At 34.1% G+C, this 20,049-nt stretch overlaps 2 protein-coding genes across 2 annotated transcripts; both read left to right on the forward strand.

Annotated features, from left to right (window-relative positions):
• The first annotated feature begins 5,149 nt into the window (after positions 1 to 5,149).
• LOC137726828 (uncharacterized) lies at positions 5,150 to 6,354 on the forward strand. The gene is made up of 3 exons (XM_068465783.2): positions 5,150 to 5,368; positions 5,762 to 5,844; positions 5,956 to 6,354. The coding sequence occupies exons 1-3, from the start codon at positions 5,290 to 5,292 to the stop codon at positions 6,130 to 6,132; spliced, it is 339 nt and encodes a 112-aa protein (XP_068321884.1). The 5' UTR covers positions 5,150 to 5,289; the 3' UTR covers positions 6,133 to 6,354.
• An 11,866-nt stretch (positions 6,355 to 18,220) lies between these two features.
• On the forward strand, positions 18,221 to 19,828 carry LOC137726170 (uncharacterized). Its single transcript, XM_068465050.2, has 2 exons — positions 18,221 to 18,495; positions 19,262 to 19,828. Exons 1-2 carry the CDS (start codon positions 18,373 to 18,375, stop codon positions 19,544 to 19,546), a joined length of 408 nt encoding a protein of 135 aa, XP_068321151.2. The 5' UTR covers positions 18,221 to 18,372; the 3' UTR covers positions 19,547 to 19,828.
• Positions 19,829 to 20,049: the final 221 nt, after the last annotated feature.

The following is a 20,049-nucleotide window of genomic DNA, read 5'->3' on the forward strand; positions in this document are numbered from 1 at the left end:
AAACAATAAAAGAAAAGTCAATTGCTACACACGTAAGCATGTGACAAAAGGTTAGTTTATTCCATAAATATAAAGGGAGAAGGGCAAAAATTAACTGCTCTAGGTTAAAAATTTTGAATTCCCTAAAATGTCCTGCTTATTGAAGATTCACTGAACAATTGATCAAATAATTTGGGACAAATTAATTAAATACCATACCTAATCTAAATTACATGTTAATAGAGCCTTGATTGTCAACCAAAATTTCAAAAAATTAACATTTTAACTCTCTAATCAAAACTGAACAAAAATAAAAATAATGAGCATTTAGTAATTACATAAACCCAAATTTTACTGATTTTTAGGTTAATCTCACTTCTCTTCTCTTCCTCTCTCTGTATCTCTCGTAAAAAAAAAAAAAAAAATCCTCTTTTTTCTTTCTTTATAAATTGTGTTGTAGTTCTGTGGATGTGACGATACTTTTAAAATTAAAAGGTAAATTTGATTGCACATGCATCGCATATGTTCTAGTTACTAGTTAAAATTAAAAATTCTAAATCACAATACCCTTTTCTCCGACTGCAACCCGCGTCAGTGTCATATTGCTAGGGGAAGCTGTGGAGGACGCTATTCTCTATTCAGTTCCAAAAAAGCTGTCAACTCCCGTCATTTACAGTTTCTTAATTTGTAGTGCACAAAGGAGGAGGGCGAGGGAGAAACATGGAGAGCTCTATAAAGAGCCTTAATATGGATCAATCGAAACGTAAAAGCACGTTCTCAGAACTGTTGAACATATCACTACCAACTCATCACTACCAGCTCATTAAAACAGTTGTAAAGGATTAGATGATGTAATAGTTAGTTGAAAGAGTTTGTTACTCAAAGTTTATGAGCTAGTCCTCTAGTAAGCTATATATAGCTATTGTAAACAGATTGTAAAGTTTAGTTCATTGAGTTCAATGCAAAATCTTCATTCATTCTTTCTCACATTTCTCTTCTCTTTGTAAAACTTCATTTCTTGGTTTTATAATTGTTCATCTTTGCTACTTCTCCAATGTAGTTAACATGGTATCAGAGCCAGGTTAAAAGTTTCATTTGAAGGTTATGTTTTCAATCCCTTTTCTCTAATTACTTGAACAATTAGAATGGATCTTTTCTTGGGTTTTCAAGTTTTTTGTTGCTGGTTAAAAATTACGGTTCTACTACTTGATTGTGGCTTGTGTTTCTTTTGGAAGTATATATGTTCAAGATTTGGGTATTCGTATTTCTGTGTGCTCCCAATTTCAAGAATATTGTTGGATAATGGAAAATGGCACTACCAGTTTGAGTTTTCTTTGGGTATTCAACAAGGTGAATTGTGGTGAAATGTGAATGAAAGGTGCGATGGGTTTTGATGGTTTTGAAGATGGGTTTTGATTCTTGTCTCTCTGCTTCACTGAAATTATGCTCTGTTTCTTTTGTTGGGTTTGATTTTTTTCAACTCTTGATATGTTTGGAGAAATGGGTGTGAATTCTTGCATTCTGGCATATACAAGTTTATGGTTTGTACCAAAATGAGAAGTGTAATGTCTGAGAAGATTGTTCAGGAGCTAATTGAGGAGTGGTGCAGTATTTTCCTTATTACAACCTATAATGTCGAGTCTAACCAGCTCAATTGTTAGCATGTATCTACTGTAAGTCCGATTATACGATGAAGTTTGAAGAAGTTGTTAACGGTGAATCCCATGAAAGGTAATTTCGTGATGTGAGTAGGTAAATCCCACGAATGGTAGAAGAAGTTGTTAACGGTAAATCCCACAAAGGGTAATTCCGTGATGTGAGTAGGTAAATCCCACAAAGGGTAATCCTACATAGATGTTGATTTTGTTGTTGTTGAAATTGTGAAAGCCGATGCCATTGTTAAGAGTAGTTGATTTTGGTAAAATCCACAAAAGGCGATCCCGTGGTACTATAGTTAAGGCTGATGCCACACTATAGTTTGTTAATTTTCTGTTTTAAAGGCCTAAGCCAATGTTAAATGAAGTTGTTGATGGTAAATCCCACGAAGGATAACCCGCAAGAAATTGTTATAACAGGCATGAGGGTGTGTTACAACTTTATAAGAGGTTGTTCTTTAATTGAAGCTCCTGCAAGAGATAGAGGAATATTGGATTTGTTGGATGGAAAGATTGTATCTACAAAAGGTGCAAATTTCTATTTGGTTTGCAGTAGCTACAGAGGTGTAGACATCAGTTTGAAGGGTTGAAATTCTTTAGGAAGAACCAATATGAAATTGCACTGTTCTTGAGTATGGATTTAGGTTTTGGATACCTGTCAGTTTAGTGAATTTCTGGGTGGTACCTCTTCAAGCTCATGTAGCTTTCATGTTTGTGGGTTCAATTTTCTAGAACTTCTGTTTTTTAACTATAAGCAAGTAGCATCTATACATTTTATCACCAAGTGTTATCAGTGAGCAAAACTTTGGCCACGAGGTTGGGCTAGGGTCTGACATCTGGGAGACCGCAGTTGAGAAGAAAATGAGGAGCAAAAGCAAGCTCAAATTGCTACAATCTCAGGGCAACAAAACCCTTTTCAATCAAAAAGCATCACCAAAGCTACGATTTCTCTCTTTCTCATATGTTCCTTCCTTACTTCTAGTACCTATGCAAGCATTTAATGGAACAATCTGCAATGAGTCCATTTGTCCATATTTCAGTGTTTGGTATTTGAGATTTTGCTGTGATTTCTCTCTTTCATAGTTCTGCATTTATCAAAGCACTCATTCAATCCCAAACTGAGGTATCCAGTTGAGATTGAGGGGGGATGTTGAATATATCACTACCAATTCATCACTGCCAGCTCATCAAAACAATTGTAAAGGATTGGATGATGTAATAATTAGTTGAAAGAGTTTGATACTCAAAGCTTATGAGTTAGTCATCTAGTCAGCTGTACATAGCTATTGTAAACAGATTGTAAAGTTTAGTTCATTGAGTTCAATACAAAATCTTCATTCATTCTTTCTCACATTTCTCTTCTCTCTGTAAAACTTCACTTCTTGGTTTTATAATTATTCATCTCTGCTACTTCTCCAATGTAGTTAACAAGAACTTCATTCGATGCAAAACTCCAGGAACATCATTTGGTTTTTGATGAGGTAAGGGAAGGAGAATTCATCAATTTCTGAGGCTCAAGCATTTGGGGCATTATTTCAGTCTCAAAGTCTTTTGTTTGGAGGTATCCTCATAAATGTGAAGTCTTTAAGTGAGAGTGTCCTTGTTACTGAAGGCCTATTTGGTACTTGATGGATAATTTGGTATTTCTTAGTATAATTCATTGGTTTTAAATTTGTTGTTAACTTTAATATACAACTTGTGATATTTGAATATGTGATTTTTTATGTGGTTATTATATTATTATAAAATGTGCAATTTTATTGATTATTTTATATATATATATATATATATATATTTTTTTTTTTCTTTTCTTAAATAGTTCCTTTTTATTTGTGGATTTTTTTTTTTTTTTTATGACATGCATTGGTTGACAGCCATGGTCAATTAGTCATCTAAAACAGCCATAGCACGTGGTGTTAGATCTCAATTTATCACGGGCACAATCCATGGTTACATGGTATATAATAATTGGCATTGTTTGTGTTAAAGAAATGAGACTTTTTATCATATCTAGATTCCTAATAGGCACAATGCCTGTGGTAGCTTGCAACCTACCACAGGCATCAAACGTGGTAAATGAGCTTTTGTCTTGTAGTGATACCAACGGGGTAGTTATGGAGGAGTGTAAACGGGTATGGGGTGGGTTTGAGAATTTTTTTTAGGGAGTTTTAACGAAACACTTCCGGTACTGTTCACTTTTAACAAAAAACTATTTTTTTACATTTCCCTAGTACTATTCACTACACCCTTTATTTGTTCTTTTTCTTTAAAACTAAAATTTTTTTAGACTTTTCGTTAGTTTTTTTTTTTTTTTTTTTTTTTTTTTTTTACCCCCAAGGCAGATATGGAGCAGTTATGGTATTACTATCATCCGACCTGATTCGAGGTTTTGATGCTACTACATGGAAGGATAAAAATTCAACGGATTAGAGGTTGCTAAGCTATTACAATTGTGCGAATTTTTTTTTTGCCATATGGAAGTTTTTTAATGTTATTAACTATGAGTTTATTTGGAAGTGCTTTTAAAATAATTAAAGTTTTTGGTGAAAATGTTTTGATACTAATCCTTTAGCAAAAATGCAAGTGATGATCTTGGAAAAGCACTTTTTGCATGAAGCATTTCAAGTGCTTTTAAAGCCCAAAAACAATTTTTTTCTAAAAATACTTTCAATTATTTTAAAAGCATTTCCAAACAAGCCATCTTTTATTAGCTTTTAAAATGGCTAAAGCTTTTGGTGAAAATATTTTTGGTACTAATCCCTAGTAATAATGCAAGTGAATCTTGGAAAAGTATTTGAAGTGCTTATTGCATGAAGTACACAACTGGTACATATTGCATGAAGCATTTCAAGTGCTTTTGGAATTCAAAATCATCTTTTTCAAAAGCACTTTCATTCATTTTAAAAGTACTTCCAAACAAACCTTTTATTAGCTTTTCATGTTACATACTTGTATAATGATTAATTTCTTGTTTTATATATACATATGAGTAGAAAATACACTAATTAAATAAAATTTAAAGATAAGCCGGTTGACCGGTGCAGGTTTGGACATACTAACCCCCGTGGAGGCGGGCAAATTCCAGATTAAAAATGGAGATTTAACAAAATATTTCCGGTATTGTTCACTTTTAACGAAAAACCATATTTTTACCTTTCCCTGGTACTATTCATTATACATTTATTTGTCTTTGTTCATTAAAACTAAGGTTTTTTTGGACTTTCGTTAGTTTTTCTTAAAAAATATGAATATGAACACAATTTGGGGGGTGGTGAATCGCTATCTATCAAAGGCGGGGAATGGATGGGCACCCCCGTCCTTGCCCCGTCCCGTTGCCATCCCTAGCATGACATCATAAGCTATGGGAATTACAGTCAATTCACACCAAAGATTCCCTTATATACTCCCACGGGTTCTGAGCGAAGAGGCATAATTTCTAGGTTATATAATACCCAGGGGTCCTTAACTTGTAGGTGCATGTGTGCCTCCCTCCGAGTCTGAGTACTGCACAGATTTTTGCCACCCTATCTCTTCACTGGTTCAGTAACTTCGCTCAATTCGACACACCTCTCCCTCTCCTTCTCCTTCACTTCTTATCCTTCCAGTATATTGACCACAAATATTTCATCTCTCATTCAAAGGGAAAAGGAAAAAGATGGCCAAATCCACAAGACTTAAACTACTCTTACCATTCTTCACAACACTTTTACTCTTTGCAGCTTATGTTGTACAAGGTTATCCATTGCTAATTAAACTCTTCCCTTCTTTCCCTTTTGTTATCTAAATTCTTTCTTTCATAAAATTAAAATTAAAAATTCTGCCTTTTTCCAAATTGGTTGTTGCCCAATGTTTGACTCAAGCTTCTTGGTTTTTTCAAATATTGTATTTTTATAAAAACGATAGTCTAAACTATTGTAATACGGGAACGAGGATTTCAACTTAGGTACATGGGCGGGCACACTGACCTAGTCACCTGGTCTAAATGGGTGTTAGATGCCCAAAATTCTCCCCCTTTTTTTTCTTCCTTGCTCCCAGCCACCAAATTTCCAAGCATTGATAGCATTACTTCTGCCAAGTTTGTTTTTTGTGTTCATCATTTTGATTTTAAGGTTTCATTGTTGCTGCAGGGTCCAGAACTCAAGTAGCAGAACTTCCACACAATCAAAGGGTCAATGATTTCTCTACATCACAAGGAGAAAAACCAAAGCAGGTGATGAATATAGACAGGCATATAAAACAAATAAATAAATCAAAATAAAAGGAGCATAAATTTTCTGATATATTTTGCTGACAATGATTCTTTATAATTTTGACGATATAGAGAAGCAAGGAAAGGATGAACTATGCAAGGAGACTGATGATTGGATCCACAGCACCAACATGCACTTACAATGAATGCAGAGGGTGCAAGTACAAGTGCAGAGCTGAGCAAGTCCCTGTGGAGGGAAATGACCCCATCCATAGTGCATACCACTACAGATGTGTTTGTCATAGGTAAAATATTAGTACTTCACATTTGTGGGTTTGAGAGATGAGTAGGGACTTTGTTTCAAAGTAGATTCAATCGTCCTTCAGAATCCAAAATTTCCAACCTTTGAAGGAAAAAAATTCCCATTTTTGCTGGTGTAGCAGAATTGAGTTCAATGGGGTTGTCCTAAATTGGCTGTTGTTATCTACTCTGGATTTTTTAATGAAGGAAAGTGCATCAAGTTTTGGTTTACCAAGTCATGTTTTTTCCACTGTATTTTTCTCTTTGTTATTTGCCAAATTCAGAACTCAGAGATGTTGAGTGTGCAGTGGCAAAACCTGAAATTCCACCATGAGGGGTCAACCTTAATTAATATGTAGAAGCTTAAAGTGAAAGAGAAAAAAAATTACGAATTTATAAAATAACACAAAATCATAGTTTGAAAGTTCGTTGATGACGATTTTAAATGTATTTTGTATATTAACTTTTACATTCCTATTGTGACATGATTAGACTTAAATTGTATAATCAGGGTTATGTGATTAGCTAATCATTCATCGTTGACACATTAGAGGAAAAAAAATACAAAATGGTAAATTTCATTCACGAGCTACATCTCTAAGGATACAGGTCAAAGAATCAAATTATCATACTTTTCAATAGATCAGAAGGGTCAAAACCTTAAAAAAAATTGATATAAAAAACCAAATACAAACAATCATGTAACAAAAACTTGGAAGTGAGAAGGGTCAAGTGATCCTCTTGAACTTTCATTGGCTTCGCCAGTGAGAATGTGTACCTTCACGTTAGAAAATTAAAGCTTTAACATGATAAATTAAATAATTTTGCGCATCTCAACTTACTGCCGATTGATTTTGAGTTAAAAACTCACATTCTCATAAAAAGTAGGATGCCAAAAGTATCTAGGAGAATAGGAACACGTAATTTTGCCTTCCATTTCTTAGTTCATAATTTGTGTTTCCCATTTGTTGATGCCACAAGTAAATTTAAATTACTATGTTATATATCACAAAAACTCCCACTTTATATTCTCCTCACTCTATGGGACTTTGAAGTAAAATTTTTTTCTGTTCTTTAAATATAGGCCCTTACAACTTATATTTTTCAGACAAAAATTCACTATGTTTAAACTTTCAACAAAAACTCAAATCTGCTATGCAATTGGATAAAAAGACAATTCACATTTAAAGTTTACGTTGGATTTAGAGTGAGGTAATATGAGTTTAAATAAAATTTCCCAATAAGTAATGTATTTTTCTTTGGAGAATCATTAATATCTCATTTCAAATCCGCATACAATTAACTATTTACATTAAAATTATAACAATATTTTAGACATCCGAAAGATACAAAATGTGTAAAGTCAAATAGAATTAATTAATTTGCTTATGTGGAGTCTAGTGATCACCGAATTTTATTCATGTAAAAAAAAAAATTATGTTGGATTGTTTGTAAAGAAAATGGAGTTTTATGGGCTAAGGTCATATTTTCAAAAGAACATTTTTATTGTTAAGGGGTAGGGAGATCGGTGAGGATCAAACTCACACCAGGGTGCATAAACATGATTATTTTTTGCCACTGAGATAAATTAGCGCCATCGGCTTTAATTTCGACAACTCATACAAATCGTAGCTTCAATGATAGAGTGCTTACCATTATCAATTTAACAACAATTCGACTTTCGGTCTTCCATCTCCTTCCCAAGATACTAGAATGGAAACAAACTAAGAACTTTAGATTTTGAATCCAAGTGACTAAGAACAAGTAGTGAGGCCTTCAACTCTCTGCAAGATAGAAAATGCAGACATGAAATGAAAGTGGAGGGTGGTCCTAGAATTGGGCCATAAGTAAACAAAGGTTCACATGGGCAATCTGGTACGATACCTTTAACCCGCACAAAATAACAAAACTGAAAACAATAAAGGCAGAAAATGAGGACCCATTTTGCAGTTTGTACAAACATGCATGCAACACCTGACGCAATGCACGACGTTAAATATAGTTTTTATATTAAATTTGATTGTTTGTGGCTTTTCATGTTTCAAAGCTATGTTTTATTAGGTTTCTAGTAATTATAATTGTTAGTAATAAGTATTTATCCTACCAATGTTTGTAATCTCTCTATTTAAAGGACTCCATATGTATGTTTAGGAAGACTTAAATGAATTAAAATATATTTTGCTTTGTTCAATTCAAGAGTGATTTCTCCTTCTCCAATCAAGCATTTGACTTGGTCGTGTGAGCGAATCCACGATTAGTAATGTGAGCGAGCTCCGTTGCCCCTGGGTGAGTGAATCCCATGTTATCTATTCCCCTCTCCTCGATATCCTTGGTTCTGTCCTGCATCAAGTGGTATCAAAGCACGTTATCCGCTGCGGTTGAAGACCATGGCTGTGATTTACAATTTGTTTGAAGAGCACACTGACGAAGAAACTAGTTTCATCGATTGGAATTTACCACCAATTTATGATGAGTACATTGATGAAGACAAAGTCAATAATCGTTTTGTGAATGAAGTTGATGAGGATGGTAGTGAGGTAAGCAAGCTATACTCCTCAAGTTTGTATAATTTCTTAGAAGATGATATTGTTATTCACATGATCAATGAGATTCTTGAAGGTAGTTTCTTGAATGTTGAGCACCAAGTAAAGATTGTGGATGTGAAGGAAACTTTACGATTTATGAGCGAGGTGGTAAATTCAGACTTAATTAATACACAACTTCTACATTGGGCAAAAACTACTTACTCTGATATTCATGATTATATGTGGGATAAATTTCTTTATCATGATGATTTGGCTAGAAGAAAGCCTTTGAAGAAGAGAAGCATTGCTTACCATTGGAGTCATGTGCCATTTCGAGCTTATCTATTTGACGAAAGAGTATGGATCAAGATTCCGAACACTCGTAAATTTCTTGTGCTATTGTACCTGTTAGGGAAAAGTTTGAAGGGCCTGCCAAAAGTCACCTAAAAACTCGAGGATGAGTTTTTTTCGAGAAGAGGAGTATGATGCAATGCACGACATTAAATATAGTTTTTATATTAAATTTGATTGTTTGTGGCTTTTCATATTTCAAAGCTATGTTTTATTAGGTTTCTAGTAACTATAATCGTTAGTAATAAGTATTTATCCTACCAATGTTTGTGATCTCTCTATTTAAAGGACTCCATATGTATGTTTAGGAAGACTTGAATAAATTAAAATATATTTTGCTTTGTGCAATTGAAGTGAGTGATTTCTCCTTCTTCAATCAAGCATTTGACTTGGTCGTGTGAACGAATCTAAGATTAGTGACGTAAGTGAGCTCCCTTGTCCCTGATTGAGTGAATCCCAGATTATCTATTCCTCTCTCCTCAATACCCTTGATTCTGTCCTGCATCAACACCAGGCTAAAAGCTTTTCATGCACTTGGCCTTCTTACTCTTACTGCAGTTTCTTCTTTATTTAGCATGTTTCCATCAAATTCCCTTTTTCGCGTCTTTTCATGCACTTGGCCTTCTTACTCTTACTGCAGTTGCTTTTTTCCTTTTTTGGCATGTTTCCATCAAATTCCCTTTTTCGCTTGCTGTTCGGCTAAAATATTGTATGCGCATGGACAGCGGAGGAATTTTACAAGTGTGCAATTATATGATGTTGCTAATCCACGCATTAGAACCTGAGTGAATGACAATGTTGGCGCTTCATGGATCTCAGGTGGTACAGAATTAATGAACAGACACATGCTAGGGTTTAGCCCTTGTTGAAATTTCAAAGATTAAAATGTCATTACTTTGAGCCTAGTTTAAAAATCATCACTTCAGGCTTTAGGCTTTAGAATGTGTATTGGACCCTTTCTTACATAAAAGAGGGGGTCCGATGCAGTTGATTGGGCCAAGAATGGATAATTATTTGTAGGATGGTAATTTCACATTTTCGTTATATTGGTGCACCCATGCCTTTGTTTATATTATCGATTCACTTTTGTTTTATTCAGTACAAGTGTTCAATACAATTGTAAGAGTAATAATGTCACTCAGTACTATGGTTTGTGGTATTCCTCTTTACTTGTAAATGAGAGGTTTTATGTTCGAATATCGTCGATGACGAATTTGATACCAAATTAAGTTGCCCATGGTGTAACTTAATCGAACTTCTCCCTTCCCTTAATGTAAAATATATTATTGTACTAAAAAAAAATTTGTAAGAGTAGAAAGGAAGTAGTGCCGGGGAAGAAAGTGGAGTCTGGAAATTACTTCCCGAATTTGCAAATATCCAGATGACGTTAGCCTTTTAATCGACTTTTAATTGATCATACAGTACACACAATGAAATCTTATCGGTTTTAATTGATCATACAGTACACACAATGAAATCTTATCGGTCAACAATTAACAATCATTTAAAAAGACTGAGCAACGATTCCTTCTATCTTGTAAGATAAAAATGTCAATTAGTCGACGAGAAAAGGTTAGACAAAAAAAAATCTTAGCTGCATGATCACAAATTCACATGTACCCTCCGGACAATTTTAGTAGTCTTACTACTGTGGCTTCACAAGTGTCCACCTAAAAGTCCGTGACGGTCAAAGTCTCCTTTGTAACTGCTACTTTGTTACAAAGCAGAAAAATTGGCTACACCAAATTCCAATCCTAATCTTTGAAAACTTGTGATGATGATAACACAATTCGGTTAAAAGATATTTGCTTTCGGTCCATGGCAATTTTTTGTCCATCTAAAATTTGGATGGTGACACAAAGTTTTATATTTTGCCCTAAAGACTACGACTATGACTGAAAAAAAACCCCAGATTTTGTGGAAAGCTATAGGGAGTGAAGAGAGACCAGTAATTTGTCAAAAGGGCTCTATATAATTAGGGTTTTTGAGGTATCTTCTTATCTTTCATGAGCATGTGAATAATCCTTCTCTCTCCATAATATATTCACTTTTTTATACCCAAAAAAATCCCTTATCTGTGTGTGTATATTCAAATCTAACATGAATGCATGATTGATCTGTTGCTTTTGGGAGTATGATCACTTTGACTCTCACTGGTTCTGAGAAGCTTCCCGTGCCCATGAAACCAGGAATCTATGAACATAAACAAATGGGAGGTAACTGGGATGAGTGTCAGACAAGTATGGTCCCCGGACCTTTTCTATTCACTTTCTTTTTTTGATTGGTTGATCTTCTATTAACTTTCTACTAGTATCACGATATAACAACTCGACAACTTCTTCACTTGCATCTCTTGCATAAGAAAAAAAATGAAGGTAATCGGTAACGTTAATTAGTTAGGTCATTAACTCGTTTGAAACTGCTTATTTAAACATAATTTATGTTTAGAAGTATTTTCAGTAAAAATGCTTTTACACAGCATGTGTTTCTTCAAAAGAAACACTTCAAGCACTTCCAACTTTTATACCAAACATGATAAAAAATGTGTACATGATATATTTAAAAGTCCTTTCAATTACTGAACAGTGAATTCAATACTCGACTCACCCGATACTACCTCATAACCACCGTACCTCACCATTGCACCTCCTGCTTCTCTTCTTATCGTTGTTTTGTTTTAATAGAATTATTTATGGTCAATTTATGTTTTCATATGATTCTTTATGAGATGAGGATGTAGGTTTAACACGTAAAAGTAAATTTTGGAAAATGTCATAAAAACATATAACACTAACAAAATTTCCATCCTGGAAAAATTAACTTAAAAGTTCAGCCTACTCCATTTTGTATCATGTGTCCGTGCCTACATCATAGTGATTTCATTTCTAAGGTGAGGAATATATAGCAAGTTAGCAACATGAAAAGATTACCATTGGCCTGGTAGCTGGGGATGGACATGGATTGGTGTGTTTATAGTGCTGTAATAGAGCCTTTACTCCACTTTGTTACCAAGAAAAGATGATCATTGCCTCTAAGTGGTGCTTAGCGTGCCTAATACGCGTGGGCTAATTTGATTAATGATCCCCAGAAACAGATAGAGAGAGAGAGAGATCAGATTACATGCAACCCAATTGGTCTTGAGAGTTTGGTGAAAATGACACTTTGTGTGCCTAACTAGCTATCCTCGTTTTTTAGTGTTTAGTCGTAATTGGAACCAGCATATGAGATTATAATATAGTCTCATTTGAAACGCGATTCCATGTTTTATTCTGAAGAGTGGAAGACTGTTTTAAACCACAAATGACAGTTACATAGTCTCATACGATAATACAGATGGTACATTACGTGTTTTTATGTAAGTGGTGGAAAATTTTATTTTTTGAGTTATTAATTTTCTAACACACAAATCCCATCATTTATATAGTGACATGTGGTGTACCACCTCGTGTGACGGTCACTTTGAAAAATCTCTCCTAACTCAGATAGAGAAAAATATATTATACACTATTACTAGTTGGTACACAATTCGATTTTTAATCTCCCATTTTTTCTGAACACAAAACGTAAGATATAAGATATTAATGCGTTGCCTTATTTCCCAGGTCTCTCTCACCCCACACAGAAACTATAAAACTGCTGCATAATATTCTAAAGCAAAACATTACCATACATATCTAAAATATTCTAGTGTTATATATATATATATATATATATATTATAATATATGTGAGGTGCATATATATATGAATATTACCCATATAATATATTCTAGCTAGGGTTTATATATATTCTTATGATGAGGATAGACAATCTAAAGTATTCTAATAAAGATCTGCTTACATGATCTGTAGATTTAGTTGCGACTAAATTAGATATGCACTTTGCTGCCTCTCTCACCATATAAACATCCTCAGGAATACTAGACCACAATGATTATTGTTTTAGTGATGTAATTGTCTTTCAATTTTCTTTTCCCCTTTTTTGACTGTTTTTGGGTATGGCGGGTTCGAATCATATACAGAACATTGTATATTGGTTCAGTGAATGTCACGAGAGGTCTCACACACAATACTTTTGTATGTAGTAGAGCTAATGGTAAATCTTTTAGCTTTTGATTTCTCTTGCAATTAACCAAATAATAGCTCAAGCAACATGACATAAAGATCCAACGATCGAATGAAGAAAAATGTGCATGCATATGTAACTTGCAACGTCAAATCAGCATGTCAAGTAGTTTTATTGTCTTATACATTAACTCATTGGTTAAGGTAATTTGTTATTTCTCAGTTTTGACTACAATTGCACCTATCATTGCTTGCACGTCACGTAGTTTTATTGTCTTATACAATAAGGTAACTTGTTATTTCTCAGTTTTGACTACAATTGCACCTATCATTGCTTGCCTAATCTTCATGTACACATGCACTCAAACCTTTGGGCGTGTATCTTGCCTAACGTTTTTGTACAAGGAAAGGTGTGTGGAATGAAGTTCCATGCGAGCCATTCGTCAAAGTCAAGCCTAGAGAGATTCGTGTTTCTATTCCTTCACATGCATTTTCTTTTAATTTTCGCATGCAACAAATATGTGCTTGAGTCGCATCACATTTGTCTTCAGGTTTGGTGACTTCACATCTTACCTATGAGCCCAACTTCAATGGTGTTCTAAATGCCAAATTTTCCTCCAAATTCCCCCCCAAACACTCTCCAACCTAAGCTAAAACATTGGGTTAAAAGCCAAATCATAAAGCTGGGCCAAATTCCCCCCTGTGTGAGTGGACTCGTTGGCAATTGGGCCAGTCTCGGCCTGTCCACGCTCCAACGCGCCACACGCGTGCGCCTGCAAGGGTTTCCCGACAAGGTGGGCCCCTCTGTCAGGCTATGTATCGGCCACCCACTTGGGCTCCCAATGGCTATAATTACATCCAAGGGCTGTGATTTAAGGACCGTTGGTTAATCCAACAGTCTAGATTCAAATTTCATTTTTTTATAATATGTTATTTTAAAATACATTGAATTCAACGGCTAAGATCGAATATAATCAAATCTAATGGTAAAAAAAAAGATCTAACGGCCCAAATTTAAATCCAACGGCTAAAATAATTAAAAAAATTATTTAACTCAAAATTCACCCAAAAACTCTATAAATACGTATGTATTTGTTCAAATATCCACACAAAACTCAATTTTCTCCTACAATTCTTCCAATTTATCTTTCTACCATTTCTTTCAATTTCCAAATTGTTCAACATGGCAAGAGAGCATATTAGAGGTCGTACTTGGACCTGTGAGGAAGATGTGGCTTTATACTTGGCATGGGTTTGAAGTTAATTTGATGATGGAGGACCTCAATAAATACACTCTAGAGAGGAAGAAGTTCTTACCTGGTAAGCAAAAAGAAATTTTGCGAAAGTCTGCCTCAAAGAGTATGTTTCAAGATGATGAATCCTCTGAACCCTATATCCCAATTCAATCGCGAAGTCCATCATCAAGTGAAGATGGTGGATATGATTATTAAGTTTATGTAGTGTATAAATTATGTGCTCTATTAATTAAGTTTATTAATTGTTGTTTGTATTAAGTTTATGTAGTTTATTAATTATGTGGTTTATGAATTATCAGTTGCATTAAGTTAAAGACTTGCTTTGTGGAAAATTTAGTAATTTTTCAATATTTATTGGAATTTAAATATTTTTAGATAAAAATATTCATAAAATTAATTTACGATAGTCTACATATTTATTTATTTATTAAAATTTAATTTAAGAAAAAAAAATAGCCTAAATTCATTCTTTAATAATCTCGAGCTAAAATTTTAAGCCAGAAGGGTTGGAACAGAAAAGCTAAATTTTCTGGGCTAAAAATTTGGCTTTTAGCCCAACCATTGGAGTTGGTTTGAGAGATTTTTCAGTGTGACCGGTATACGGGGTGGTACATCACATGTCACTATACAAATGATGAGATATGTTTGTTAAAAAGTTAATAACTTAAAAAATAAAATTTTCACCACTTACGTAAAAACACGTGATGTACCACCATCCGTGTTCCCGTCACAATAAAAATTCTTACATATGAGCTTTTGAAAAAATGAGTCAAAGTTACACATTTTGATTGGGACATCACAAGACATACATTAATATGAAATCCACATCAACAAGACTCAACACAATTTGCTCATGAAAAGATTCAAGCAACACTCGTCTAAATGCTGAATCATAAATTCCATTAACTTGTTAACTTTTTACGTCATCTCCGATCTCTATCAGCATATTGGTTGAGTATTTGAAAAATGTTGTTGGTTTATCAAAATTTGATACCAAAAGTTAAACTCTAGATAATTTACCCAATTTCTTTTCTTTAAGAAATCAAAGTGATACAGTATTGAATCTTTAACGAATCGTGATAGTTGCTGATCCGTATTGTTTTAACTACTCTAACATCGACTCAATGCATTTTTCCTACTCGTTCTCAACCTCAAAAACCCAAACACAATACTTTCGTATATAACCAGATTTTGGTTCACGTAGGGTACACAAATTTCTGCCTTGAATTGAAAATTCAAAACTGGCCCTTGAATATACAAAGTCTCTCTGGTACTGTGCTGGACTTGTAGATTGATACTCAAACTCTTGAAGGGTGACATGGCAGGCTCAGAAGTCTCATGCACCAACAGTTGGACACTGTGTGAGAACCATTTTCTCCCATATATGAGGGGATCGGGTCAATTTCCAATGAGAGTTCGAAGATGCAGAACACATGGGTCCCTACAGAGCACACGTGGCTCACCACGTACCAAGCCGAGGGAATGGGATCCTCTAAGGTTCTTTTCTATCAAATTTATTTAATCAATCAATCTAGATTTTTTAAATTTGATCTAATGACTAAAGTTATTATAACTTTTAAAGGGGTTCTCTGTTTCTAACTATTAGATCAAATTTTAAGGATCCAGATTGCTTGATTTGGTGGATTTGGTGAAAATGATCCAGAGATCCCTTTCCCGAGCAGAGAATCATGCCAACCGACACGTGTCCATTTCGTACAACACAATTGCCAGTAGCCGGTGCCCATTATAAACAACGACTTCTCTATTTCTTTATCAATTTTTCGCGTGGGCGAAAACAGTTATGTAACAGGTGACGTCACTATAACACCAATGAAACTTTATTCCATTAAATAGGTAAATCAAGTTACCATTTCACTCCAATATTAACAATTCATGGCTACTCAAATAATGAGTAGAAACTCATATTTAAAATTATTTGTTGTTACTTTATAGAATTTTGGTTTTGTAATAAGAACCGTTTATATTATAAATCATCATGTAAAGATTTTATCTATAAAAAATCAATTAAAAATAAGATCGTTTAGTCATCGAACTGTATAGAAAATAAATGAACGGAATTGGTAAAAGTAATATGAACAATCTATGTATTTACTAGAATAGATTGACTAAACGATCTTAATTTTAATTGATTTTTTGTGGAGATGATCTTTGCAATGTGATTGATAATATGAATGATTTTGATCATAAACACAAAGTTCTGTAATTCAAATACTAATAGTTTTGAGTAAATTTTTTTACTAATATACTTTATAATTAGAGATTAACTTACATATCACTCGTACAATGAACTTACATATCACTTGTACAACGATTGTGTCGTACGTGCTCATAAACTTACATGTCAACTTTTATCTACATAATATTTGTATTAATGAATGCATTTTTGCTTATCATCATTTAGTGTGGTGTATGCACACTACCCTATTTATCACTATTATATGAGTTTGAATTTTGAGATTTGTTCATATCCACTACATGAATCTCGAAATTCAAACTCATCTAATGATAATAAATAAAATGATGAGTATACACCACATTAAATAATGATGAGCAAAAATACACTCTGTTTTAACATCCGAAAATATTACAATGACAGTGTATTTGTGTCGACCGCTTGCTTTTACGGGAAAGAGGGAGATGCCACGTAATTTGCTCCCACCACCGATAAAAATTTCTTATCCCCCCCTTCCAAAGTAACGCCTTATTTTCCCAAGTATGTGTTGTTTTTTGTTGTTAATGTAAAGAAGAGGGAAGAAGAAGGATTTATACCCATGTTGTTCAGCCACATAGAGGATCTAAAAACTTGAGGTTTTGTGTTTGAAATTTGTTGCTGGTGTAAAAATCAGACTTGTGGTCAAGAAGATGCTGAAATGCCTCTGCGAGTCTTCCGACTTCCAAAAAGAGTGAATAACAGTAGCTTATTACCAGTTGTCATTTTTTTAAAATAAAATAAAATAAAATAAAATACCTTAACTAAATGAGTTTGTTCGGCTATTTTAACAAAAAGTTTAGCAAAAACTCACCAAATTCAAATTCAATATTTAGTTACACATTACATTTTCTATAACTAAAATTCTTTTATTTTATTTTCATACCTAAAGTTTTATTTTTGTGTCACTTTCATTCTGCCCTCAACACTTTTGTCAATTATTCTATCCTTAACATTTTTGTCAATTGTTCAATTAACGTGGGAAGATGACCCGCCAACTTTGTGCATCGCGACTTATTGATCTGGCCATATTATGCCAAGTAGACTCAATTAAATAATAAAATATAATTAATAAATAAAGTGGTGGACGTTACTATCACTTAAAAGTAATAAGAAAACTCTAATAATTAATTGTTTTATATGTTCATATAGGCCTATAGTGCCACTTTTTTGCATAATCTTTGTCTAGTAGCATGCCACACCATCAATTAACTGAATTCTAAACAAAAATAAAAGAATAAAAATATCTCAAAATTTAAATCTTAAACATTAAAATGAAATAAAAAAACTTTAAATAAGAAAGTTAAAAATTTACGAAACTGAACAGTAGTAAGTTGAGAATTACTCTAAAAACAAACAGCGGTATATAGGAGAATCCCAAAAAGAAAATGTAAATATTTTCTCATCATGAACTCAATATATTAAATAGATTGCTTAAGGGGAGGGATTTCCATTTTTTTAAAAAAATAGAACCACGCTTCTCATCGTTAGATTGGTTTTAATGAAATTATGAGGTTAGGATTAAAACACAGACCACACAATCTCAACCACATAATTTCATTAAAATTAAATCTAACGATAAAAAATGTGTTCCCATTTTTTTTTAGAAAAATAGGGATCCCTCCTTTAGCAATCTGATATATTAAAATACCGTGAGTCGCCTGACGAGGAGTAATTGCAGAGAGGGCAGAGAGCTTAGCTGTCTCGCTCTCCGTCTTATCTTTCCTGCTCCCTCCCTCTTTAAATTCCTTCCCTTTCCGTGTAATCACTCTCCATATTTCCCTTTGTTTCTAGAGAGAGAGAGAGAGAGAGAGAGAGAGAATATGACTGGCTTTGCAGAAGGAGAAAATGTCACCCTTGATCTTCTCAAGAACAAAATGGCTGAGTTTGCCAAAGCGAGAAACTGGGATCAGTTCCACAGCCCCAGAAACCTTCTCCTAGCTCTGGTTTGTTCATCTTTCCAACCCCATAAATATTTCTTCTGCTTTTTTTTTGGTTGATAATTTCTAATGCCATTTTTCATGTCCATGAACTATTTGATATGTGTTTGTTTAATAATTCGGGTAATCCATGAAATGGGGAGAAACCAAATTAATAAAAATTTGATTGCTTTGCTATTTTTTTTTCATTTTTTCATATTTTTGCTTTCACTTTCATCAATGGATTGTGAAATATTTGACCAAATTTAACCACAGCTGACTTACTGTATTTTGGTTTTTGCATATTTGATAATAAACAAATTGGGGTTTTGTGGTTTCCGGCTTCTTTTTTCTATTTTGCACGCGCTTCTTGCCTTCAAGTGGGTTCTTATTTTTGTTTGTTCCCAATTCCTTTTCACTCTCTTAACAAAACCCAAATTGAGTTTTTCTTTAAGTTTGTGACACCCAAATTAAGTTTTTTCTTAAAGTTTGTGACTTTGCTCGTATTCGAGCAATATTCTAATTAATCTAATCAATCTAATCACTTGGGAGAGAGCAAATTCGAACTTGTTAAGCGGTGAGTGAAATGTTCAAATTTGACTTTCTATGCAATTTGGAAAGAGATGTTTTCTATTTTTCGTTTTTGTCATGTCAAAATCTTCAAGTGCCCCACTTTTCTATGTTTTACCCTTTTCCCAGAAGTGCTTATTGGCTTGTACTTTTTGTCCAAACAACCAGAAGGATGTTATTCATAAATTGATGCAAAGGTCTGGCCTTTTTGATGAAATCTCAGGTGTGCGAAGTGGGAGAGCTGTCTGAGATATTTCAATGGAAAGGGGAGGTTCCAAAGGGGCTGCCAGATTGGAAAGAGGAGGAAAAGCAGCACCTAGGGGAAGAGCTTTCCGATGTGCTGCTTTATCTGGTCAGGCTCTCTGACATTTGTGGTGTTGATCTTGGCAAAGCTGCCCTGCGCAAGGTTGAACTCAATGGCATTAAGTATCCTGTTTCACAAAAGCAGCTCCAAACAACCACAACCACCGCCACTGCCACCAATGAGGAAATTGCACAGATGGGTTAATTTTCTGAGTGAAATTTTCTTGGCTTCCAAATACCAACTAAAAGTTTTACTTTTGCCGAGCTGTCAATACTATATTTGGTGTGTTTTGGGGGGTCTGTGTAGGGATGGTTTCCAGCCTTTCGTTGCATGAGTCAGAGATTTTGTGTATCGATTCTCAGATATTTTCTTACTGTTTTGGCTGTACTGATTCACTGAATGGAATCTCTCTGACAAATCTGAGATATGGGTTTGACGGTTTTGTGTATATTTTCCTTCATAACATATACTAGAATTTCCCATTTATCCGTCTTTTTTCCTTCTGGACACTCTTTGTCTATTTGATTTTGTTTGTATTTATTCAATTTGAAGACGATAGGTGAATAGTTAAAAAAGAAAATGAATTAACGTGCGAAAATCACTTTTCACGGCAAGTGCAATGGTCAAATCTATTGATAGGATTTTACCTACTTTTTAAATAGTTCCATGCGTTAGAGACTGGAAGTTGTTCACAAGTTACGTGGTAT

The sequence above is a fragment of the Pyrus communis genome, chromosome 5 (genome assembly GCF_041283825.1).
Source record: "Pyrus communis isolate YQ-2024b chromosome 5, ASM4128382v1, whole genome shotgun sequence".
NCBI classification, from domain to species: Eukaryota; Viridiplantae; Streptophyta; class Magnoliopsida; order Rosales; family Rosaceae; genus Pyrus; species Pyrus communis.

Excerpts from the sequence above, each read along its gene's own strand:
- LOC137726170 (XM_068465050.2), top strand. The coding sequence starts at position 18,373 with ATGACTGGCTTTGCAGAAGGAGAAAATGTCACCCTTGATCTTCTCAAG. Across the intron at positions 18,496-19,261 it reads GAAACCTTCTCCTAGCTCTG|GTGTGCGAAGTGGGAGAGCT; the intron begins GTTTGTTCATCT and ends ATGAAATCTCAG.
- LOC137726828 (XM_068465783.2), top strand. The coding sequence starts at position 5,290 with ATGGCCAAATCCACAAGACTTAAACTACTCTTACCATTCTTCACAACA. Across the intron at positions 5,369-5,761 it reads TGCAGCTTATGTTGTACAAG|GGTCCAGAACTCAAGTAGCA; the intron begins GTTATCCATTGC and ends TTGTTGCTGCAG. Across the intron at positions 5,845-5,955 it reads AAGGAGAAAAACCAAAGCAG|AGAAGCAAGGAAAGGATGAA; the intron begins GTGATGAATATA and ends TTGACGATATAG.